This window comes from Hemiscyllium ocellatum, chromosome 22 (assembly GCF_020745735.1).
Source record: "Hemiscyllium ocellatum isolate sHemOce1 chromosome 22, sHemOce1.pat.X.cur, whole genome shotgun sequence".
NCBI lineage: Eukaryota > Metazoa > Chordata > Chondrichthyes > Orectolobiformes > Hemiscylliidae > Hemiscyllium > Hemiscyllium ocellatum.
In genome coordinates this window covers 15,929,802-15,956,576 of record NC_083422.1, presented here as the reverse complement: position 1 = coordinate 15,956,576, position 26,775 = coordinate 15,929,802, and the positions used below count along the sequence as shown (strand labels likewise).

Genomic DNA, 26,775 nt, shown 5'->3' with positions numbered 1-26,775 from the left:
TAACGCTAAAAACAAAAATAAAGTGACATTTCGCCAAGTTGCTGGCACTGATTGTTGGCAGAGATCGGTGCTTGCCAATAAAGAGGGGTTTTTTTTTGTCTTTTATGTCTACCTGAGTCGGAAAAATGGCAGGAGTTCGATCAATGTTTCCACACAGGAAAATGGAGAAGAGAAAGTGTCACGCCCCTTTGCAAATAAAAGCAGCGAGAGTGCAGCGTGGAGCAAATCAACACACACACAGACCGTCACAGCGCCGAGCTGTCATGAGTAACGCTGTTGGATACAACGCTACCCACATGGGGAGTACACCAGTGGAGACTGGGCTGCTCCTCCAGCCCGTCTGGGACCTGGTGCGGGCCAAGCAGCAATGGATGAAGTCTCCTTTCTTCCCAGTCACCTTCTCCTTGGTGGTCTACTCGACTTTCTGCCTGCCTTACATCGCCCTGGACCTGCTGGCGAAGAAGCTGCCCTCCCTGAGGAAGTACAAGATCCAGGCTCAGAGTAACCCGAGCCTGGGGATGATGGCGAGCTGCGTGGCTCAGACCCTGTACAACCACCTGCTCTACATCTTCCCGCTGTCGGTGGCCCACTGGTACTGGCGCCCAGTCCAGCTGCCGCCCTCAGCCCCCGAGCTGCACCGCCTCCTACTGGACATCGCTGCCTGCCTGCTGCTCTTCGACTTCCAGTACTTTGTGTGGCACCTCCTGCACCACCGGGTGCCCTGGCTGTACCGCACCTTCCACAAGGTCCACCACAAGTACACAGCCACCTTCGCCCTGGCCACCGAGTACTCGGGAGCTTGGGAGACCCTGTCGCTGGGTTTCTTTGCCGCCATCAACCCGGTCATTCTGCGGTGCCACCCCCTCACCACGCTGCTGTTCTTCGTCTGCAACATCTGGCTGTCGGTGGAGGACCACTCCGGCTACGACCTGCCCTGGTCCACCCACAGGCTGGTGCCTTTCGGACTGTACGGAGGGGCTCCTCACCACGACCTCCACCACATGAAGTTCAAAACCAACTATGCGCCTTACTTTACTCACTGGGACAAACTGTTGGGTACTTACAGTACACTACACAGCAAAAGTCGGTGATTTGCTCCGACTCTATTTAAGAACGAAAGAAAAGACTTGTATTTGTTTGCTCCTGAAGGTTTGGACATTGATGGAGAAGGACATGGACTGCTGGCCAGTGATTTGTACAAGACTAACACTTGACTTTGTGTAATGTACAGTTTCTTTACAATGCACTTTAAACGCTACTTATGTCATGAAAAATGCTATTTTATATTGTTTTTCTTGTATCGGAATAATATATTGGCTATAGAATTTTATACGTTTATTATAATTTAATAAAACTAGATATCATTTTCATATAATTGTATTGGTGTGGTGTTTGAAGGATAAAAGTGCCTTAAAGATTGAATGGTTCATCATAGTCATAGGATTCAGCCTTTATTGATTGGGGTTTAAGGGATGTTTTAATTCTAGTACAGTCTTGGACTGCTTAAAGTGTCCACAATTAAAATGGCAGATACTGTACTTGTATTGGCCATTGGCCATCATCATTAGCCATTGACTTTAACATCAGCTTCAAAGGTACCAGTCATGCGATCTGAGATGCTTGACTTTGGACAGAATGTCATGAGAACGTTTCATTAAGATTATTGCCAAGAGTAGGATAGAATTTACCCAAGAAACGTGGCCATCTAAACAGAAATTAACTGGAACTACAGGTCTTACCAGGAGTGAATAATGTTTACTGGATTCACTAACCTCGCTGATAATGTCTGTTATCATTTTGTCTTGAGCAGCACAAGTGTGAGTGGGTTGTGTGCCAATTGAGAATGTGTGTCAGTGGGAACCAATATACCATTGTTTGTCATGAGGATATGCCATGTGACACTTTGAAAAGAGTGACAGAGTGCAGCACACTAGCTGCATGTGGCAGACAGAAAATTGGAGGGAAGGATTTATATCTCCAGGACCACATTAGATCCACATTTTCACTGCATTGTTTTAAGAAGGAAAGTCCCTAAACAGAAGAGATATAGGAACTCTGTACATTTATCAGATTCCATTATGTTTTCCAAAGGATCTTAAATTGTGTCTTTCCAGCATTCTTAAATGTTCATTCCTAATAGCTGTTATTAAAAATGAGTGGGTGTAAGGACACAGGACAGTGACCATGGCAGGTAGTGATAAGTTATAACCACACAAACTGAAGTAGAAGCCATTGTAAGAGGCTTCAACAGAAAACTGAATATTACTGAGAAGTGACCACTTTTATCACCACTCACAGGGATAGTGAGCTGGAAATCAAACTATGCTTTGTACATATTTGTCACAACTGTGAAAAAATTTAATCAAATCATCAGAGCTCCCAATTTACCTGATTGACAAATCAAGTTCACTCACCATCTGTATATAGTTAACAAGAAAATAGCTGCTTATTGCAAACGGATTTGTTTTTAACCAGTGGCAGAAAAGAAACATAAATTACTAATTTTTAACTGTTACTCTCTCTACCCTTATTTTAAGAATCCAGACAAATACAGAGTTGCACAACCCCAAGTCAAGATGCAAACAAATACAATTGAGTGAGTCCAGGTACCAATCTGAATTCCTGGGAAAATGATATGGAAGAGGGAAATAGATGGTGACATCTTGAGAAATGTCCAGATTACAGAGAAGGAAGTGCTGAATGTCTTGAAATGGTTAAAGGTGGATAAATCCCCAGGACCTGATCAGGAGTACCCGAGAACTCTGTGGGAAGCTAAAGAAGTGATTGCTGGGCCTCTTGCTGAGATATTTGTATCATCGATAGTCACAGGTGAGGTGCCGGAAGACTGGAGGTTGGCAAACGTGGTGCCACTGTTTAAGAAGGGCGGTAAAGACAAACCAGGGAACTATAGACCGGTGAGCCTGACCTCAGTGGTGGGCAAATTGTTGGAGGGAATCCTAAGGGACAGGATGTACATGTATTTGGAAAGGCAAGGACTGATTCAGAATAGTCAACATGGCTTTGTGCATGGAAAATCATGTCCCACAAAATTGATTGAGTTTTTTGAAGAGGTAACAAAGAAGATTGATGAGGGCAGAGCAGCAGATGTGATCTATATGGACTTCAGTAAGGTGTTCGACAAGGTTCCCCTTGGGAGACTGATTAGCAAGGTTAGATCTCATGGAATACATGGAGAACTAGCCATTTGGATACAGAACTGGCTCAAAGGTAGAAGCCAGAGGGTGGTGGTGGAGGGTTGTTTTTCAGACTGGAGGCCTGTGACCAGTGGAGTGCCACAAAGGATCGGTGCTGGGTCCTTTACTTTTTGTCATTTACATAAATGATTTGGATGCGAGCATAAGAGGTACAGTTAGTAAGTTTGCAGATGACACCAAAATTGGAGGTGTAGTGGACAGCGAAGAGGGTTACCTCAGATTACAACAGGATCTGGACCAAATGGGCCAATGGGCTGGGAGGTGGCAGATGGAGTTTAATTCAGATAAATGCGAGGTGCTGCATTTTGGGAAAGCAAATCTTAGCAGGACTTATACACTTAATGGTAAGGTAAAAACAATGCCTGCAGATGCTGGAAACCAGATTCTGGATTAGTGGTGCTGGAAGAGCACAGCAGTTCAGGCAGCATCCAAGATGCAGCGAATTCAATGTTTCGGGCAAATGGTAAGGTCCTATTGAGTGTTGCTGAACAAAGAGACCTTGAAGTGCAGGTTCATAGCTCCTTGAAAGTGGAGTCGCAGGTAGGAAGGATAGTAAAGAAGGCGTTTGGTATGCTTTCCCTTATTGGTCAGAATATTGAGTACAGGAGTTGGGAGATCATGTTGCGGCTGTACAGGACATTGGTTAGGCTACTGTTGGAATATTGTGTGCAATTCTGGTCTCCTTCCTATCGGAAAGATGTTGTGAAACTTGAAAGGGTTCAAAAAAGATTTACAAGGATGTTGCCAGGGTTGGAGGATCTGAGCTACAGGGAGAGGCTGAACAGGCTGGGGCTGTTTTCCCTGGAGCGTCTGAGGCTGAGAGGTGACCTTATAGAGGTTTACAAAATTATGAGGGGCATGGATAGCATAAATTGACAAAGTCTTTTCCCTGGGATTGGGGAGTTCAGAACTAGAGGGAATAGGTTTAGGGTGAGAGGGGAAAGATATAAAAGAGACCTAAGGGGCAATCTTTTCACACAGAGGCTGATACGTGTATGGAATGAGCTGCCAGAGGAAGTGGTGGAGGCTGGTACAATTGCAACATTTAAAAGGCATCTGGATGGGTACATGAATAGGAAGGGTTTGGAGGAATATGGGCCAGATGCTGGCAGGTGGGACTAGATTGGGTTGGGATATCTGATCAGCATGGACGCGTTGGACCGAAGAGTTTGTTTTGATGCTGTCCCTTTACCTGGGAACATCAGCGCCCAATCAGCTTTTGAAAGGTCTTGCCTAATACCATCAAAGTTGGCCTTTCTCCAATTTAGAACTTCAACTTTTAGTTCTGGTCTATCCTTTTCCATCACTATTTTAAATCTAAAAGAATTATGGTCGCTGGCCCCCAAAGTGCTCCCCCACTGACACCTCAGTCACCTGCCCTGCCTTATTTCCCAAGAGTAGGTCAAGTTTTGCACCTTCTCTAGTAGGTACATCCACATACTGAATCAGAAAATTTTCTTGTACACACTTAACAAATTCCCCTCCATCTAAACCCTTAACACTATGGACTTCCCAGTCTATGTTTGGAAAGTTAAAATCCCCTACCATAACCATCCTATTATTCTTACAGATAGCTGAAATCTCCTTGCAAGTTTGTTTCTCAACTTCCCTCTGACTATTAGGAGGTCTATAGTACAATCCCAATAATGTGATCACCCCTTTCTTATTTCTCAATTCCACCCAAATAACCTCCCTGGATGTATTTCCGGGAATATCCTCTCTCAGCACAGCTGTAATGCTATAGCTTATCAGAAACTCCCCCTCCTCACTTGCCTCCCTTTCTGTCCTTCCTGTAGCATTTGTATCCTGGAACATTAAGCTGCCATTCCTGCCCATCCCTGAGCCATGTTTCTATAATTGCTATGATATCCCAGTCCCATGTTCCTAACCATGCCCTGAGTTCATCTGCCTTCCCTGTTAGGCCCCTTGCATTGACATAAATGCAGTTTAATTTATTAGTCCTTCCTTGTCCCTGCCTGCCCTGACTGTTTGACTCACTTCTGTTCTCAACCGTACCAGTCTCAGATTGATCTCTTTGAAGGAATATGAATCTTCTCTTTGAAAAGTTACGATTATTTGTTAAGCACTTTAAGTGAGGATGACGATGTCCATCATTTGGGCTGTGGTAGGATTGGAGTGGGTACATGGGTGACAGCTAAGGCCAATCTGTACCCAGAAGGTTCTGCTGCAAGTAAAGCAGGATACGCCATATCACTGCATTACGGGTGAGGTGCTAACTCAGTATTTTCTCTACCTGATTAGATTAGATTCCCTACAGTGTGGAAACAGGCCCTTTGGCTCAACAAGTCCACACCGACCCTCCGAAGAGTAACCCACCCAGAACCATTTCCCGCTGACTAATGCACCTAACACTAGGGCAATTTAGCATGGCCAATTCACCTGACCTGCATATCTTTGGACTGTGGGAGGAAACCGAAGCACCCAGAGGAAACCCACGCAGACATGGGGAGAATGTACAAACTCTACACAGACAGTTGCCCAAGGCTGGAATCAAACCTGGGTCCCTGATGCTGTGAGGCAGCAGTGCTAATCACTGAGCCACCATGCTGCCCTACCTACATTTTCTTATTCTGTCTCTGATGTATACTTGTTTTTAAAGGAGACTACACCTTTTAGTTAATTGTTCCTGGAATGGTGATCACAGATAAACCTCTCCCAGGAAATGGGCTTTATGTCAACCCTCTGCAAGCGGAGTCTTCAGATTACTCTTCTCGAGCATCCTTTGAAACCATGAAAATGCACTGCAGACCCACACTCTCATCGCAGGACATTCATTTTGGTAAGCAAGCCATCATCACAGAGAATCATATAATCCTTACAGTGTGGAAGCAGGCCATTTGGCCTACTGAGTCCACACCGACCCTCCAATGAGCATCCCACACCTCTTACCCTATCGCTGAGTTTCCTATGACTAATCCACCTAGCCTGTGCATCCCTGGACACTGTGGGCAATTTAGCATGGCCAATCCACCTAACCTGCACGTCTATGGACTGTGGGAAGAAACTGGGAACTGGGAGGAAACTCACGCAGACACGGGGAGAATGTGCAAACTCCACACAGACAGTTGCCCAAGGCTGGACTCAAATGCTGGTCCCTGGCGCTGTGAGGCAGCAGTGCTAACCACTGAGCCACCAATATTTCAAACAATTTAGCTAAAGGTACTTAGCACTGATGAGTAAAAGCCTCAACTTTCTGTTGATGAGTTTAATTGGAATCATTCTGCAAATTTAAGCATTTCACGAAACTCATGGTGTAGTTAAGCATTAGCGCCAAACATCAGGAAACAACTTGTGATGGCTCATGATTTGTGTGATATATCTTCCACACCATTAACTTTTGGGCATTTTACATTGCAATAAAAACAGGTGCATTAAATTCCCTTGAAAAGTTTTGTAATCAGTGAAGAGGTGTGAATCCCCAAGGTGATAACTCAATTAAGCTTCATTGTGTTCACGCTAGTGCAGCAATGCACCCTCCATGACAACGCATCTTTGAAACAGTTTGATTTTCTGAGCAAAGTGTCCACAGGAATGTTCCCTGATATTTGCTGTACATGTACTTCCTGGGAAATTAAAGATTAGGCTATGAATTCTCCCTTTTTCCATTCTTCGTAGTCAGTCATTTCCTAGCTCAGTCATTGGTGAAATAAAGTCAGTAAATCTGACTCTCTGGTACTTGTAGTTCTGTTATCAGCGATCTACAAACTCCCAATCTCCTAATGCCTGGCATTCGGAAATGCTCTTATATCAGGGGCCTTTTTCCCAACCCTCGCTGGACTACTTGTAGCACCCACCCTGTACATTGTGATTTTGTTTTCCCACAAAACAGTGAAGAAACAAAACTGTGAGTAAGCTGAAAATGTGTTGCTGGAAAAGCGCAGCAGGTCAGGCAGCATCCAAGGAACAGGAAATTCGATGTTTCGGGCATAAGCCCTTCTTCAGGAATCATTCCTGAAGAAGGGCTTATGCCCGAAACGTCGAATTTCCTGTTCCTTGGATGCTGCCTGACCTGCTGCGCTTTTCCAGCAACACATTTTCAAAACTGTGAGTGAGTCAAGATAGGTATTCACCTGCAGGATGCAATGGATGACTGATAACAGTGGCTAACTCGTGAGTTGATAAACTGCATAGAAAGTGTAGGATGCTAAAAGTGGAATGGGTTTGAAGAATGTTGTGCTTGAAAACATGCGGCAAGAACGGCAGTTTAAAGAACAGGGTGTAGGTAAATCAGCAAAAAGATGTCATGGTTTGGAGATGCCGGTGTTGGACTGGGGTGTACAAATTTAAAAATCACACAACACCAGGTTAGAGTCCAACAGGTTTAATTGGAAGCACACTAGCTTTCGGAGCGACGCTCCTTCATCAGGTGATTGTGGAGGGCTCGATTGTAACACAGAATTTATCACAAAAATTTGCAGTGTGATGTAACTGAAATTATACATTGAAAAATTGATTGTCTGTTAAGCCTTTCATCTGTTAGAATACAGTGATAGTCTCACTTCTTTCATATTTAAATCACAAAACCTTTTTTTTTAAAGTTGCATTCTTGGGTTAGCTGTGAACAATGGTGATAGATGGACAATATGTTGAAGATGTTAGCCTCCTATGTTCTCTGTCTATGACCTGATGTTTAAATTGATACTAATCTAAAAAGTGAAATAACAGAGTTTTACATGAATGTATGCAGTTATTGAGCAAAGTGCAATGTAACCCTGCCAGTACAAATTCACCCCACAAAATATATGTGTGCATGTGGGTCTTTGTCTGTCTGTGTGTGTGTGTCTGTCTGTCTGTGGTGGGGGTTGTGAGTGTGAGAAAGTGTGTGTATGTGTGCGTGTGTGTGTGTGTGTAGTGAGTCCAGAGTGTCTTAAGTCTGTGAATGGGGGTGCATGTGTGAGTGTGGGAGTGTGTGTGTCTATAAGGGTGTGTGTATGAGTCTGTGTGTACCTGTGTCCGTGTGTATGTGAGACTGTGTGTGTATAGGAATATCTGTGTGTGTGTGTGTAGTGCAATAGTGATCACCTGTAATGTGACATGAACCCAAGCCCCGGTTGAGGCCCTCCCTTTGGGTACCGAACTTAGCTATCAGCCTCTGCTCGGCCACTTTCCTCTGCTGCCTGTCCCGAAGTCCACTTTGGAGGATGGTAACCCAAAGGTCCGAGGCTGAATGTCCTGGCCACTGAAGTGTTCTCCAACTGGGAGGGAACCCTCCTGTCTGTTGATTGTTGAGCGGTGCCCATTCATCCGTTGTCGTAGCCTTTGCTCCGTTTTCCCAATGTACCATGCCTCCGGGCATCCTTACCTGCAACATATAAGATAGACAACGTTGGCTGAGTCGCATGAGTACCTGCCATGAAAAAGGTGGGAGGTGTTCCCATACATAATAGTGGTATCTATGTTCCACAATCTGACATGTCTTGCAGCGTCCACTATGACAGGGTTGTATGGAGTTGTTTGAGGTTTGGCGGTTGTTTAAAGGCAAGTAGTGGAGGTGTGGGGAAGGTCTTGGTGAGGTGCTCATCCCCATTGATAATGTGTTGCAGGTCATGAAGAACATGGCGTAAAATTTCAGCCCCTGGGAAGTACTGAACAACAAAGGGTACCCTGTCAGTTGCGGCACGTGTCTGTCTCCTGAGGAGGTCATTACGGTTCCTTGCTGTGGCACGTCGGAAATGGCAGTCGATGAGTTGAGCATCGTACCCCATTCTTGTGAGGGCATCCCCGAGTACTTCCAAGTGTCCGTCACGTTCCTCCACATCTGAGCAGATCCGGTGTATGCGTAGGGCTTGTCCATAGGGAATGGCTGTTTTAATATGTTTTGGGTGGAAGCTGGAGAAGTGTAGCATTGTGAGGTTGTCTGTGGGTTTGCGGTAGAGTGTGGTTCTGAGGTGTCTGTCCTTGATGGAGACGCACATGTCCAAGAATGAGACAGTTAGTTGAGAGTAGTCCATGGTGAGTTTGATGGTGGGATGAAACTCGTTGATGTCACTGTGTAGTTTTATCAGTGACTCCTCGCCATGGGTCCAGAGGAAGAAAATATCATCAATGTACCTGGTGTACAATGTTGGTTGGAGATCCTGCATAGAGAAGAAATCTTGTTCAAACCTGTGCATAAAAATGTTGGCATATTGGGGTGCAAATTTGGTCCCCATGGCTGTTCCATGTGTCTGGATGAAGAATTGGTTGTCGAAGGTGAAGACTTTGTGATCAAGGATAAAGTGGATGAGTTATAGGATGGTGTTTGGAGATTGGCAATTGTTGGTGTTGAGTACTGAGGCTGTTGCCACGATGCCATCATTGTGGGGGACGCTGGTGTAGAGTGTGGAAACGTCCATTGTGACGAGGAATGTTCCCGGTTCGACTGTAAGAAATCCGTAGTGTCGTGACAGAAGCTAAAGATCCCCTGTACAATAGGTTTCAAGATGCCTTCCACATAGCCAGAGAGATTCTCACATAGGATCCCATTGCCCGACACAATGGGACGTCCCGGTGTGTTGGCCAACACTAGAGAGGAAGAAAAGGACAACCAACTCCATTCCTAGACGTGATGGTACAGAGAGCACCTAATGGAGAATTCACCACAAAGGTATACAGGAAAGCCACACACACAGATCAAGTCCTAAACTACGAAAGCAACCACCCCAACACACACAAAAGAAGTTGCATCAAGACACTGTTCATAAGGACCACAACACACTGCAGTACACCAGAACTGCAAAACAAGGAAGAAGAACACCTATACAATGTATTCGCCAAAACACATACCCCCGCAATTTAATCAACAGATGCCTAAGGGAAAGACAATGGAACAAGGACATGTCACAACCCAAAGGACTAGCCACACTACCATACATCAAGAGCGTTTCCAAACTGACAGCCAGACTACTGCGACCATTAGGACTCATAACAGCACACAAACCAACAGCCACTCTTAGACAACAACTCACCAGAACGAAGGACCCAATACCCAGCATGAGCAAAACCAATGTAGTGTACAAAATCTCATGCAAGGACTGCACAAAACACTACATAGGACAAACAGGAAGACAGCTAACGATCTGCATCCATGAACACCAACTAGCCACGAAATGACACGACCAGCTATCCTTAGTAGCCACACACGCAGATGACAACCAACATGAGTTCGACTGGGACAACACTACTATTATAGGACAAGCCAAACAGAGAACAGCCAGGGAATTCCTAGAGGCATGGCACTCATCCACAGATTCAATCAATAAGCCCATCGACCTGGACCCAATATACCGACCACTGCAACGGACAGCTGGAACTGACAACCGGACGTGGCAGAGACAAACCACTATAAATGCCAGAGGAAACATCACAGAAGCGCTTCACAGGAGGTTCCCAAGCACTGAGGATGTCACCTAGACAGGGGACGAAACATCTGCAACACAAATTCCCAGCTCGGCGAACAGAACCATACTCCATCCTCTTTGTATTAAAGGCTAATATTCCATCTATCCTCTTAACTCTTGTTGTACCTGCATGATATCTTATGTGATTCATATTCAGATCCCTCAGAATTAGTCTTTTGCAATCTTTTTCCTTTTAAGTAATCTAGTCTAATCTAAATCATATTCTGCTTTCCTGTTCTTCTTTGCAAAATAGATAATCTCACATTTTTTCACATTATACTTCATTTATCAGTTTTTATTTTGGCCAGTGCACATAACTTATTTTTTTCTTTGCAGATATTTTGTGAGCTCCTCTCAACTTGCCTAACATTATAACATCAGCAGATTTGGCGACAATAAAGTTAGTCCCTTTCACCAAGTCATCAATAATGGCCCAGATATTCCACTCAACAGATTTGACTTTTAAACTATCCATTTACCTTCTAGTGTTTTCGAGTGTTCCGAGTGTGGCCTGGCTAAACGAGACCATCAGAGGAAACCACTGAGTGCAGGATCAGCTTTCTAGACCAAGCCACATTCCTTTCATTCAACACTTGCTGCTATATTTCAGGGGTTAAAAGCCCCAAAGGTTGTTTGATAGGGTTAGTGAGAGGTGGGTTAGGTTGGCTTCAGAGTAGCCCGATTTGTATTGGGCTAGGGGATTGCATGGGTGGGGGGGGGGTCAAGTCAGGTTGAGGTGGCGGCAGGTCTCATTGGGGATTTGGGTAGGGCAATGTCTGGGCATGTTGGCACAGGGTGGTTCTCAGGTCTGGCACAATGATCTGACCAGGAGTGCTGGGGGGCAGGTGGAGTCTGGTGGGGGATGGAGGGTCGATGTCGGATCCAGGGTGATCAGGGTGGTTGGGGTTTGAATCTAGCAGCCTCAGATTGAAAGGCAGTGGGTGTGGGATCCAGGGAGGAGGAGAGAAGTTCGGTTAGAGGGTGTCAGGTATAGGGAATGTACAGGGAGGGTCAGTGGTGAATTGGCTGATCAGTTTAATACTTACCCAGGAGTCCAAGCAAAGTGTTCTTTTAAAATCTCAAAATTTTCCTGAATAAGTTAATTATTATTAACTAAATAAGCTTCCCTCTGTGAGTACTATTTGAATTCTCCAGGTATCACACACTTTTTCAGAAGATTCCAAATGCAGGGAACTACACTTTAGGCATTTCAATTTTCCAGGAAATTCTCTTGGAGTCAGCTATGTTGGGAATTCTATCGGCTACAAACAAGCAGCACCACTCCACACTACTCTACCAACTGTCTGCCTTCATATTTGGACATTGATTGTAAATAGTTGGCAGCCTTCCTGTGGATACACTTTGCAACCTAAAAATTATCTACAATGTATTCACTCTCTCGGTTTCCTGTTAATTTCTTCATGCTTACAATGCCATTCCCAACTCCATTAACATTTTATGTCTAATTGAATGGTTTTTTACAAACAGTAATATACCTGATCTGTTGGTTCCCAATTAATTACCCCATTTCAAAGAATGCTAATAAATTTGTTGAACTTGATTTCACAAAGCCATATTGCCTCGACATGGCTGTTCAATGATTTTCTAAATGTTCTGTTACTACATTGGATTTTAGTATTTACCCTATGAAAGCCTTTAGACTTACTGGATGTTCATTTCCTGCTTTCTATCTCCTTTCTTTCTTGAATAGTTATGTTCCATTTGTGGCATTCCAACCTGTTGGGCCCTTCCCAGAATCCAGAGAATTTGGAATATTACAGTTATCTCCGGAGCCACTTACTTTGACCTCAGGCTATCAGGTTCAGGGAGACTGTCAGACCAAGTCCCATTAACTCTCCAAATTGTGTTAATGTAGATGCGAGTGAGGATAGGATTGGGTTCTACTGTGATGTTCTGCATAGTCAAAGACTCTATAAAAATAATAGCCTCGTTATAGAAAATGATAATACAACAGATATAACAGAAATTTTGTGTGGCTATGCAGACAAAAAAGATGAATGTGGAATGAAATGGAAGAAGTTTTTAAACAATAATGAGGTGAAGCCAAGCAGTGATTTGAAGACAAGGATTTAAAAATTGATTTAATAGAATGCTGCAAAGAAATTTTAATATAAATGGGAGCTCAAGTTATTGCGGCAGGGGGTGGGGGGGAATAATATTCAATCTGTAAGAGCAGCTCTTACTTTGTTCCAAGGAAAGCAAAGACACCACGAGAGAAGTCTGAAACTTGAAGCAATCAAGGTGTGGATATGATTGTCATTAGTAGTGGCAGAGGAATGGAGGGCAAGGTCCCAAAGACAATACAGACAGGAAAGCTTTCCAGGCATTGATTCAACGATGATGTGAGATGGTCTGACATCATTGCTTGCCAGTTGAAGGCTTAGACTGTAGATGCCATAAGCCTAATGGGTGGAAATTCTGACCTGCCAGCTGCTTCATTCTCATTTTCATTCAGTGGGAGTATGCAATGGCTTACAGAGTGAGTTATAAGCAAGGATCCTACTGAGACAATTATTCTCGGTCCGTAACAGAAAGGAAAATGGACTCTTTAGGTAACAGTTAAAAAGTTGCTGGGACGTGGCTGATCAGAAAGCATTAGGGAGCAAAAGCCCAGTCAGATGGTGCTTGATCCTGAGAACTAGGTCAAAATTAAATGTTTGCACAATGCGTTTGCTACTCAATTTTGAACAAGTCAGTAGCCTTTTTATCTATTCTTCTTTCTTGCAATGGAATAGGTCACCTCCAGTCAATGGCAACCATAGTGCCAATGGTGGAAAGGAAGTTAAAGAGGGAAGCCGGAACAAGGGATGGCAAAGTAACTGCAAAGCTGCCAGTTCAAAAGAGTAAAGCGACATCCGAGTCACAACCTGAACATTTCTGTCCTGGCTCAGTGATTTCACGCATCCCCAAACTTGGAGTGAACACTTTGTCTCTGTCAGAGATTGGGCCTTTACACCACAAAAGGATTTGATGAGAAACCTGACAGAGAATCCATTCCTGCCTCTATCAAGGCACCTCACTGCCTCAAACATCGATCTATGTACAGCCACTCGTAATAATGGGGCAATGCAAACAAGAAGAAAGGAGCTGGGAAGGAAAGGGGAGGAAATGTAAAGGAAAGGCCCACAATTGACTGAATTCAACTGAGGAGCCCAGATATCCAAGCAAAGGAACCAACACCAGTGATCCAGGAACATGGTCCCCTCCCATGTGCTGACAATGGAATGAGCTAATCTCAATCTTGTTGTGTTATACATACCAACAATATATAAGCCCATGAAATTTAGCAGCTGCACAACAAAAGAGATATGTAAGGGCAAGAAGAATGCTTTTGATAATGATGTAGTAGCAAGATATCAGATGAAGAAAGGCAAGTATTGATTCTGAAATGGCAGGCAGACATCCTTCCACAGATTTCCTGAGGTGCAATTCATCTCAGTGTTTATAGGACTCACCTAGGACTATTACAGGTGTTGTCACACAGACCAAGAGCCCATTTTGCAAATGGACTGCGAGAGCTGGCTGTAACTCTTTACCAAAATCAGCAACTTTCTTTCAATCCTGATAGTTCAGAATTGTAGAGTTATGAAAGCATTTCCAGGATTCATAGTCCTACAGGAAATCTGTTGGCATTAATTCCAATAGTGGTTTCCCAAATTGCTGCATAAACAGTTTTGTTTTGAAGTATAGTCATGCCGTTGAATAGGAAAATACAGACTTCGTTCTAAATTTAAAAGTTTTTCCTTACACCCGAGACACACTTGGGCACAACGTATCCTTTTTTGTATGCGGTCTTTCAGAGATGCCAACTTGTCTATCAGACACAAAAGCAGAAGCCATTTCTCTTATTTAAACTGCCCGAGTTAGTTTCGGAATCTGGCAGGCATGATTTCTCCAGGAAGGGAATCAATAGAATTCCTCCCCGCTCAAATTCCCTTGTCAAGCTTCCTCCTAAAACCACTCAATATTAGGCAAGCTTCACCAGGAAAATCCAGGCCACCATCTCAGCATGCACACTCTTTTCAGCTTTTGGAGGATGCACAGTCCTCTGGAAGGTAGGCCATATGGAACATGATTGTACCTCTGCTACTGAGGCAGGTGAGTCTTGTTTAGACAATAGCAGCATAAGGCAGAGTTGTCAACACTGGGACAGAAGTGTGTGTGAGAATGTCTGCATCATCCCTTTGTGAGAAACACATGTTCTTAAGAAATAGCAAGGGACTTGTAATCCATGCATTCACTCTGGAAAGCTATTACAGGCATACAACACTCTGTATATCATTAATGTTTTCCAAACTACTCAAGGCAATGCATAATTTTTGTTTTATGGAAAAGTTCAGCTTTGAATTTTGATCGATCAAGATTTTGCAAATAGCAATTAGATAAATGGCAGGTTAATCTATTCTGGCTGGGACATTTGAGAAATGATTGTTGACCAGGTCCAAGAAATAGGGGACTTGAGTTTATACACCAAAACCTCAAGACATGCTGCAATTCATTGACAGCCAATTCAATAGTTATGACGTACACAGTTACCTATTAACAGTCACTGCAGTGGCCAATTGGTGCATTGTAAGTTGTGCAAACAACAATGCATAATGATCAGAAAATCTATATTTGAGATATTAGTTGAGAGTTAAATATCAGTCAAGGTCGTGAAGGTAATTACGCTAAGTAACATGAACAAGAAATGGAGGAATGGAGGCAGGGAGGAAAAACTCAGTAAGGAATGAGGGATGGAGGAGGAGGAGGAAGCGGGAGTAGTGGGAAAAAGGCATGCCTGGGCTCTGTGTGACTGGGCAGAACATGAGGCACCAGACTGTGAGACCCCATTTCCACTTTACCAACTTCCCTATTTCCACAAGGAGCTAACATTCTTCCCCATCGCATTCATTTCAGGCTCATCTCTTGTCCAAAAACTTGAAATGAAAGTAAGCAACAAAGGCTTTCATGAAATATCAATATCCAGAATTTATACAATTATACAAACAAAAATGAGCTATTCAGCCTTGTGTGACCCCCTTCACACCAGTCTGTGGGTGATTTTGCCTGAACTAAAGCTACACAAAATCCTATTCGAATAAATAAACTCCAACCAATAGTAAAATGCACTGACATTCACACACACTCACAGTTGAAGTCTACATGTGAGAAGAAAGTGTGAGAAACATAGACCACCAAAATTAGGCTCCAGGGAAAAATAAGTATACACATTGTGACAATACAGTAAAACTATGCAGTACTAGTATACCATAAAAGGATATTGTAAGAGTATGTAGCCAGCAGGTTAGTGATTCCACTAATCTCAGATTCAATTCAAAAGTTTTGATGCTTCCAATTTAAAGAAGGAGATGACTGGTTGTTCTTTCAGAGGTGCAGTTGTGGCATTGAGTTTTTTTTTATTCCAAGTGTCTAAATTCACTGCACATAGAGGAGGAAATAAACAATAATCAACAAGGACCAAAATCATGCAGGTTAGCTGGAGAGAATGACAGAGAGAGAGAGCTAGAAGAAGGGTGGGACTCTACTCAGATTCTTTCCTAGGTTTTTGCCCTCTGCTGAGAAAGCATGTTCCGAAAACATACAAACAAATGACCCATTATATGAGGTCCCTTCTCCAACTGCCAATGAAATTGGAAAAAAAGTGATGATCTGATTAACTCAACCTACCCAAGGTCTTAGTGCTAATGCCAGTAGTCCTTTTGATTGTCTCTAGGTAATTAATAACTCAGACAGTTGCCTTGCCAATGATTAAGGAAGTGAAAGTCTTTTGTATTCTCTAATAGAGTCATAAGGTCAGAGAGATGTATAGCATCAAAACAGACCCTTCGGTCCAACCCGTCCATGCTGACCAGATATCCCAACCCCATCGAGTCCCACCTGCCAGCATCTGGTCCATTTCCCTCCAAACCCTTCTTATTCATATACCCATCTAGATGCCTTTTAAAAGTTGCAATTGTACTAGCCACTTGCTCTGGCAGCTCATTCCATACACGTACCACCCTCTGTATGAAAAGGTTGCCCTTTAGGTCTCTCTTATATCTTTTCCCACTCATCCTAAACTAATGCCCTCTACTTCTGGACTCCTCCACCCATGGAAAAGAGTTTGCCTATTTAACCTGTCCATGCCCCACATGATTTTATAAACCTCCACAAGGTCACCCCTCAGCCTCTGATGCTCCAGGGAAAACAGCCCCAGCCTGTTCAGCCTCTCCCTTAGCTCAAATCCTCCAATCCTGGCAACATTCGTGTAAATCTTATCTGAACCCTTTCAAATTTCACAACATCCTTCTGATAGGAAGGAGACCAGAATTGCACGTATTATTCCAACAGCGGCCTAACCAATGTCCTGTACAGCCACAACATGACCTCCCAACTCCTGTGCTCGATACTCTGACCAATAAAGGAAAGCATAACAAACACCTTCTTCACTATCCTATCTACCAGTGACTCCACTTCAATGAGCTATGAACCTGCATTCCAAGGTCTCTTTGTTCAGCAACACTACTTAGGACCTTATCATTAAGTGTATAAGTCCTGCTAAGATTGGCTTTCCCAAAATGCAGCACCTCACATTTATCTAAATTAAACTCCATCTGCCACTTCTCAGCCCATTGGCCCATCTGGTCCAGATCCTGTTGTAATCTGAGGTAACCCTCTTCGCTGTCCACTACACCTCCAATTTTGGTGTCATCAGCAAACTTACTAACTTTACCTCTTATGCTCCCATCCAAATCATTTGTATAAATGATGAAAAGTAATGGACCCAGCACTGATCCTTGTGGCACTCCACAGGTCACAGGCCTCCAGTCTGAAAAACAACCCTCCACCACCACCTCTGTCTTCTACCTTTAAGCCAGTTCTGTATCCAAATGGCTAATTCTCCCTGTATTCCATAAGATTTAACCTTGCTCACCAGTATCCCATCGGGAACCTTGTCAAACTCTTTACTGAAGTCCATATACATCTTATCCATGAAGGGCTTATGCTCGAAACGTCGAATTCCCTATTCCTGAGATGCTGCCTAACCTGCTGTGCTTTAACCAGCAACACATTTTCAGCTGTGATCTCCAGCATCTGCAGACCTCATTTTTTACTCACTGCTCTGCTCTCATCAATCCTCTTTGTTACTTCTTCAAAAAACTCTATCAAGTTTGTGAGACATGATTTCCCACGCACAAAGCCATGTTGAATATCCCTAATCAGTCCTTGTCTTTCCAAATACATGTACATCCTGTCCCTCAGGATTCCCTCCTATAACTTGACATCAGGCTCACTGGTTTATAATTCCCTGGCTTGTCCTTATCATCTTTCTTAAACGGTGGCACCACGTTAGACATCCTCCCATCTTCCTGCACCTCATCTGTGACTATTGATAATATAAACATCTCAGTAAGAGGCCCAGCCATCACTTCCCTAGCTTCCCACAGAGTTCTAGCGTACACCTGATCAGTTCCTGGGGATTTATTCACTTTTATACATTTCAAGAAACCCAGCACTTCCTCCTCTGGACATTTTGCAAGATGTCACCATCTATTTCCTTACATTTTATATCTTCAATGTCCTTTTCCACAGTAAATACTGATGCAAAATACTCATTTAGTATCTCCCCAATTTTTTGCTGCTCCACACAAAGGTCACCTTGCTGATCTTTGAGGGGCCCTATTCTCTCCCTCGTTACCCTTTTGTCCTTAATGTATTTGTAAAAACCGTTTGGATTCTCCATAACACTATATGTCAAAGCTATTTCATGAATGCTTTTTGCCCTTCTGATTTCTCTCTAAGTATATCCCTAATGCCTTTATACGCTTCTAAGGATTCACTCGATCCATCCTGTCTATACCTGACATATGCTTCCTTCTTTCTCTTAACCAAACCCTCATTGGGTTTTTGCTGAAATCCTATCTCCATTGCAATGGGGTTGGAATGTGGAATGAACAGTAATGCAAATTGAGTATCCATTTCGGTTGTGAGGTCATTGTTTGTCTTTATTCTAAAAATATTAATTCATGCTTCTAACCGGTCGAAGAAAAGTCATTTGAAATAAATCACATCTTCATAATAGGAGAAAGCAGCAGATCGATGGTCAAAATGCTATAACTCAGGATGAGGGAGAAGAAGGAGATAAGAAGGGGATTATAGGCCAGCTATTTCCCAGCATTCCCGAAGTCTTCAGTGGTGGCAGATGCCACCAGAAGACATAATGAAGTGCACTGTACCCCCAGGGAGGCTCAGGAGGTAGAGTTGTGATAGTCACCCACCTGTATTCCAGTCTTTCCGAGTGTTTTGGGACAATACCTCCTGCATGGGATCAGGTAGACTGCTAGTGATTGTATTACACTGTGTTTGGGTGATGTGCCAGCAACAGCTGAGGAGCTGGAGATATGTGGAAATAGCAAGAGTTGGGTGAGAGGCTGGCAATATTGACAGAGGTTGTGATGATAAGATGCATTATGCAAATGACCGGCCGGAATTCTTGAGTGCTGAAGATTGCTGTTACAACAGCGATGTGGGTATGAGGTGTCATGTGACAATTCATTCACTCACCCTTTTCAATCATTAAACTTCTTCTTGTATTACTGTCATGTCCTTGGGGGTGGACTTAGATATTCACCTCAGCAATTGGCACTGCTACCTTACAGAGCGAGGGATCTGGTTCAATTCCACCCTTAGGCAATTGTCTGTGTGGAGTTTGCACAGTCTCCCTGTGTGGGTTTACCTCTGGGTGCTCTGGTTTCCTTCCACAGTCCAAAGATGTGCAGGTTAGTTTGATTGGCCATGCTAAATTGCCCATAGTCTACGAGGTAGGTGGATTAGCCATGGGAAATACAGGGTTATGGGGATGGGTCTGAATGGTATGCTCTTCAGAGGGTCGGTGTGGGCTTAGTAGCCTGCTTCCACACTGCAGGGATTCGATGATTCATGAACAAATTTCTACTGCCTTCAATGGCTGTGTGAAGAGGCAGCTGACAGTGTGAGAAAGATGCTAAGGTACACGTCATCCAGATGAGGTGGGTCTACCAGATTTCCTGCTGTCCACTTCCACTGAAACTGGTGGCTGTCCAAAACTCTCGGGACAGGAGAGTTTTGAGCTCTAGGTCTTTAATATCCACGAAAAGAACAGACAGGACTCCAGTTTAAAGATAATATCCTCTGAATATGGAACACTTTCACAACATTTTTCTTCTGGTTAGCAGTAGTTATGGATTTGAGTCTTGGCAGCATAGCTCCAACACACAATGATTCATTTTTGAGATAAATCCATTGTGACTTATAGCAAGACACAGCACTTAAAGAAGTGAGAAAATTGTTAACTGACCCAGAGCTGACCCAAGACTAATAGCATAATAATTCAGAGGAGACGATTCTCATTCCCCAACTCCTAATCGTAGTCAGTTCTGACGACAGCTCCACAGTCTTAGCAGTTTCGAGTTGCTGCAATTAATGTGGGATCCCTGCAATGGAATTGTGTCATGATTTTAAACTCATCGTCCTGATTCTTCCCTTTTGAGACAAAGATTTTGTGGGCGTACATATTAAGCTGATTGAGGAAAGAATTACAGTGGCCTTGAGGAACACTCTTTTCACCCAGAGGGTGCTGTGTACGTGGAATCCATTTGCTGGGTGAGGCAGAAACCTTTAACCCACCAAATAGGAATTTGGATCTGCTTCTGAAGTGCTGTAACCCGCAAGGCCCCAGACCAGCTGCCGGGAGGTGGAATGAGAATGGAGCCTAGTTTATTTATTTAGTCCAGACACAATGGGTTAAAGGGCCTCTTTTTGCGCCATACCTTTTCTATGATTCTAAGATTCGATAGGTCTCGCTTGTAGATTAGCTGCCATACGGCGCTGTTTATTGGCCTATAATCAAGGTGGCTGATCAAAGTTCAGGGAGAAGATTTGTAGCTCAGGTGTTTGTTGTTGTGGTTCTGTTCACCGAGCTGGGAATTTGTGTTGCAGACGTTTCGTCCCCTGTCTAGGTGACATCCTCAGTCCTTGGGAGCCTCCTGTAAAGCCCTTCTGTGATCTTTCCTCCAGCATTTATAGTGGTTTGAATCTGCCGCTTCTGGTTGTCAGTTCCAGCTGTCCGCTGCAGTGGCCGGTATATTGGGTCCAGGTCGATGTGCTTATTGATTGAATCTGTGGATGAGTGCCATGCCTCTAGGAATTCCCTGGCTGTTCTCTGTTTGGCTTGTCCTACAATAGTAGTGTTGTCCCAGTTGAATTCATGTTGCTTGTCATCTGCGTGTGTGGCTACTAAGGATAGCTGATTTAGGAAATTGTATTTTTCTATGGTTATCTGTGGCAACAAAAAGAACTGCTGCATCACCATGTCCTACCACTTTCCTCCATTCACAAGTCAACAATAAACCTGTCACAGAGGAGCTGACACTTCACCCATTATGAAGACCAATATGTGGGTGGTTTCACTTGGGAGAATTGTTGAACACGCACCATGCTTTGAGCAATTTGAAGAGTTATTTATAGATAATTACAGTGATTTTACCCACAGCCTTGAACGCCAGCCTGTAATAGAAACTATTCTGAAACTGAGAAACCTTTGGTGAGAAGTGGAGGAGTAATTTATGCCATTTATTGTGACAGGCCTTACAATTTTGTATGGGCCTGGGGGTCTCAGTGCAGTGAAGAAGGAACATGTCTCAATCATGGGCTTGACTACATGCTGGCACATATGAAAATGTACATACCCTGCACTATGTTTTCTTTTGGTTGGGGGTTGAAGTCTTATCCTATAGATCTGGGCTAATGTTCTACTTTTATACTGAGGGAGTCCTGTACTATCAGTGGCGCTATCTTCAAACCATGAAATATCAAAACAATAGCTCCCAAGTCAAAAGCAAAGTACTGCACCAGTTGGGGATCTAAAAGAAAAATAGAAAGTACTGCACAAACTCATCAGGTCCAATAGTACCTGTTGCTGAGAGTTAACATTCCAAATTCAACATGACTTTTCATCTCTTGCTGAGTTTCTCCAGCGCATTCTGTTTTCATGTCAGATCTCCATTGGCCCTCTCCCATGAATGCAAAGATTCCATGGCACCATCAGCAAAAGAGACATTCCCTCTGAATCCTAGTCAATATCATTCCTCAACCAACTTCATTAAACCAACAAATGCTGGAGATCACATGAGGTCAGACAGTATCCATGGAGGGAGAGAGAGAGAGAGAGAGAGAGAGAGAGACCAAGCTAACATTTCAAGTTTAGATGACTCTTTATCAGAGCTGGGTAGTTGTGGAAGGGACTAGGTTGTCCCAGAAGGAATGGTCCCTGCAAAATCCAGATGGGGGAGTGAGGGAAAGATGTGTTCGATGGTGGAATTCTGCCAGAAATGGCGCAGAATGATCCTTTGAATGTGGAGGCTGGTAGGATGAAAAGTAAGGACAAGGGGAACTTGATCACACTGCTGTGAGTGACAGGAAGGGGCAAGGGTAGAAGCACAGGTGATAGGTCGGATGCGATTGAGGGCCCTGTCAACTACCTGGTGGGAAACCAGGTAGCAAACCATTCAGTAATGCTCTTCTGGAAGTTGGCATCATCTCAACAAATGTCACATAGCAAAAGGAATTGGGAGAATTGATGGAGTCCTTGCAGGACATAGGGTGTGAGAGCTGCAGGGAAGGTAGCTATGGGAGTCAATGGCTTGGATGTGGACAGGTTTTCCCCGAAATGGAGACCGAGAGGTCAAGGAAAGGAAGGGAAGTGTCAGAAATGGATGATGTGAAAGCTTAGGTTAGATTAGATTTCTTACAGTATAGCTGCAAATGTGTTGCTGGTCAAAGCACAGCAGGCCAGGCAGCATCTCAGGAATAGAGAATTCGACGTTTCGAGCATAAGCCCTTAAGGCCCTTCAGCCCAACAAGTCCACACCGACCCTCCGAAGAGTAATTCACCCAGACCCATTCCCCCTGACTAATGCAACTAACACTGAGGGCAATTTAGCATGGCCAATATACCTAACCTGCACACCTTTGGATTGTGGGAGGAAACTGGAGCACCCGGAGGAAACCCACGCAAACACGGGGAGAATGTGCAAACTCCACACAGACAGTCACCCGAGGTGGGAATTGAACCCGGGTCCCTGGTACTGTGAGGCAGCAATGCTAACCACTGAGCCACCATGCCACCCCTTTAGTTATAGATGGGTGGAAATTTATGAGGCAAAATGAATGAAGTTTTCAAGGTTCTGGAGAGAGCATGAAGCAGCACCAAAGCAATCATCGATGTACCGAAGAAAGTCATGGGAGGGAGCCAGTGTAGGATCGCTCTATATATCTCATAAGCAGGCAGAAGTGAGATGAATTAAAGGAGAAATTGTTCAGTGACAGAACAAGTTCAGCCAAATGGAGGAGACTGGTGGGGGATGGGGATTGTTCAGGTCTCTGGTCAAGGAAGAAGCTGAGAGCTCTCAGACCATCCTGGTGGGGAATGGAGGTATAGAGGGATTGGACATCCACAATGAACAGGCGGCAGTTAGGGCCAGGGAATTGGAGATTCAATACAGTGGAGGGCATCAGAAATTTCTCAAATATAGGTGGGCAGAGTGTGGACAAGGGGAGAGAGGATGGAGTCAAGGTAGGAGGAAAAGAGCCCAGTGAGGCAGGAACAGGCAGATATGATGGGTCTATCGGGACAGTCAGGTTTGTGGATTTTGGGAAGGGGGTAGAAGTGTGCTGTCTGGGGTTGGAAGACTGTAAAGTTGGAGACAGTGGGGGGAAGCTCTCTAGTGGTATTCAGGTCGGTGATAGCCTTGGTAACAATGACTTGATGTTTGGATGTGGGCTCACAGTCCGGGGGAGGTAGGAAAAAGTATCTGAGAGCTGGTGTAGAGCCTCCACAAGGTAAAGATCAGTGCGCAGACTGCAATAACCTTTGCTGGCCTGTTTGATAACAAAGTTAGGTTTGGACTTAAGAAAGCAAAGTGTAGCAGTTTCAGAAAGGGACGGGTCACAGTAGGTGAGAAGAGATCTGATGAAAAGTCTGGACTCAAAACATTAGCTTGCTCTCTCTCTCTCTATGGATGTTGGCTGACCCGTTATTTTCTCTAACATTTGTTGTTTTTAGTACAGATTCCAGCACCTGCAGTAATTTATTCCTATCATTAAAACATCATTTGATCATTACTGCAGTTTTGTTTATGACAGCTGTGTGGGAAAGCAGGCTGCTATCTTTACTGAGTCACGACTAACAACAGTGATTAATTGACCACAAAGTATATTTTGATATTTAAATGCCAGGCTGGCATGAGCATGGTGGGTATTGACCAAGCAGAGGAGGGCACATCTCTTCAGTTAAAGAAGGAGCTATCAGGTTCATCCTGGGGAATGCACCAATACATGTGGGCGGTGGGTTAATATGTGCCCAAAAGTCCCCAAATCGCCTGGGGAAATTCACTTGTCAGTGAAACCACTCAGACAAAGATCAGCATTTAAGCTGAATGGAAAAAAATATTGAGGATCTGCTTTATAATCGTGGTTGGAGTCTCCCTTGTGCTTATTGCCGAGACGTGCACCTGTGAAGGGAGGAGCAGTCAGCAGTTAGATAAGTGAATGGTGAAAGTGAGGGAATCACCAGGGGGTATTTAGATTAAATTAGATTCCTTACAGTGTGGGCACAGGCCCTTCAGCCCAACAATTCCACACCAACCATCCAAGGAGTAAACCACCCAGACCCATTTCCCTCTGACTAATGTACCTAACACCGCGGGCAATTTAGCATGGCCAATTCATCTGGCCCGCAGATCTTTTGGATTGTGGGAGGAAACCGGAGCACCCAGAGGGAACCCACACAGACACGGGGAGAATGTGCAGACTCCACACAGACAGTCGCCCGAGGCTGTAATTGAACCTGGGACTCTGGCACTGTGAGGCAGCAGTGCTAACGACTGTGCCACCATGCTGCCCTAAATTTAGTTTAGGGGGTGGGGGCTTTAGCTGAGGCTGAGATCAGGTGCCTCCTCTGCTGGGGTGGGAAATTCTATCGGCTGTGGAAGGTGGGGAGATTGGCAAAGAGAGTAGTCGGCTGCAAGAGAGTTTGGGGAGGAAGCAGAAAGCTGCATGGTGTGGGGGAGTAGGAATGCCGAAGGGATGGTAAGGGAGGAGTGTCAGGTTTTCAGCCAGGTAACAAAGGCATACTCTGCGAGTTGGGCTCTGAGAAAAGTTTCAATCACTAAAGTAATTAATTCCTTGCAAATGCATATGGAATCTCTAGTTTAAGTTTGCAATATTCAGGAACGCCTGTGTGGAATTTACACATTGACCCTGTACTTGTGTGGCTTTTCTCTGGATGCTCTAGTTTCCTCCCAATGGACAAAGATACGCACCTTATCGGCCAAACTAAATTGCTCAGTGTGTGGGTTAGCCATGGGAAATGTAGAGTTATGGGGATGGAGTATGTCCAAGTGGGCTGCTTGGCCTGCTACACTTATCCGACCAAATGTTGTAACTCCCATAAGTATGTTAGCTGCTGGTGTCAGACAGTAAACAGTAATCTGTGAGACCCAGATATGGATCTGGAGAGACAGAGACAGAAGCCAGTCAACCCCACAAGGAGGTGGGTTCATTCCTATGCCCTTGCACCTGTCCCAACAGCTTGCTGGAATTTGTTTCAAGGAAAGGAAGGCTGCATTTCAGACCAAAACAAGACTCTGCAGTGAGGTGCTCCGGCGTCCAGGGGCACTGTAGATACCGTTCTGAAATTCTCCTGCTCCCTGTGAGGTGACCTCACGTCTGCTGATAATTGTAACATCAGTGAGCACTTGACACTGCAGTGGAGGGGAGGGTCGATGCCTCTGTTTCCTGATGAAGGGCTTATGCCCGAAACGTCGAATTTCCTGTTCCTTGGATGCTGCTTTAACCAGCAACACATTTTCAACCGCCTCTGCTGATGTGTGCTATCAGGTATGCAATGATGCAACAAAGCAGAGCCTCTGTACCATTGCAGAATACATTTGTCAGTGCCTTCCTGTAAAATCCCGACGCAAATTCTCACTCGGTGAGTCGGCAGGTCGGAGAGTATGACACAGGAGTCAGTTACCGCCCCACACTTCCCGGTACCTCCGATCTGAAAAGCGGCACGTCCTTACCTCTGAGTTTGTGCCGCCCACTGTGATGCTGACGGGACATAGAGTTGTTGTTGCATGACATGAAACGTGGGGCGTTGCTTAATTTCGTCTGAGCTTCCCAGACAGGGGTAGAGAGAGAGTGAAAGCTTGGAACGTTTTAAAGCAGCATTTTATTAGCAAAGTGATTGAAGCGAGTGTTATAGATTCTGAAACGCAATGCTATCCATTAAAAGAGCTGGGGATGCTGTAAATCAGAGCTGCTGAGTTTTTTCTAGCAATTTCAGTTTTTGTTTCAGATATCCGTGTGTTCTTATCCAGAGTAAGGTACAGGTTGGACATGGGAGTGTTGTTTTCAGTTTCAGACATAAAGACAGGATGCGCGTTTGTACCAAAAAGGGGTGTTCTACCACAATGAATAAAATAAAAACAGCCTGCAGCCTCGCTCGGTAAGCTCCGGGACTTCCAGCAGTGAAACGGTGCGTGTGTGGATGGAGTCAGGATCCAGATTCCCACTCCTGGATCGAGCTGCCCGCTGACTATTTGGTCTCTTTCTCCCCACGCTAGCTCCCTGATACAGAGCGAACCCATTGCCCCGGAATTCCCCTGCTCTGGGCTTTGCTCTTCTTCAGAAAGAGACGACCCAGCCCCCATCCCCCCCACACACTGAAACCGGACTTTCCAGGACCCGCCCAGCGCTCAGGAGTATTCAGCTCGAAATGGATTCGCTGGCCCGTTGCCAATTTGAAGTAACAACAGGAAATAGCCAAGCATGTTGTTATCTCATTCCAGATCCTAAGAGAGTGATGATGAAAGTTTGCCCCTTATCACTTGCTGATCTGTGAAGGGACTTTCACAGCAAGGGATTGAACCCGTTGGCTACTTGCACTGACCCAAATTACAAAACCGCAGTTTGGGAGTCCCACTGGGGTAAAACTGAAAGTAGGGAATGCAGCTTAAGACCACAAGAAATAGGAATGGAAGTCAGACCATTCGGCCCATCGAGTCCACTCCACCATTCAATCATGGCTGATTAGCATTTCAATGGCACTGAACCAC

At 44.5% G+C, this 26,775-nt stretch overlaps 2 protein-coding genes across 2 annotated transcripts; one reads left to right on the top strand and one right to left on the bottom strand.

Moving 5' to 3' along the window:
* The first annotated feature begins 108 nt into the window (after positions 1-108).
* On the top strand, positions 109-1,353 carry ch25h (cholesterol 25-hydroxylase). Its single transcript, XM_060842357.1, has one exon. It carries the CDS (start codon positions 126-128, stop codon positions 1,089-1,091), a length of 966 nt encoding a protein of 321 aa, XP_060698340.1. The 5' UTR covers positions 109-125; the 3' UTR covers positions 1,092-1,353.
* A 6,188-nt stretch (positions 1,354-7,541) lies between these two features.
* LOC132826433 (uncharacterized) lies at positions 7,542-25,749 on the bottom strand. The gene is made up of 3 exons (XM_060842356.1): positions 25,741-25,749; positions 8,840-9,313; positions 7,542-8,538 (listed from the first exon to the last, which is right to left on the bottom strand). Exons 2-3 carry the CDS (start codon positions 9,185-9,187, stop codon positions 8,152-8,154), a joined length of 735 nt encoding a protein of 244 aa, XP_060698339.1. The 5' UTR covers positions 9,188-9,313; positions 25,741-25,749; the 3' UTR covers positions 7,542-8,151.
* Positions 25,750-26,775: the final 1,026 nt, after the last annotated feature.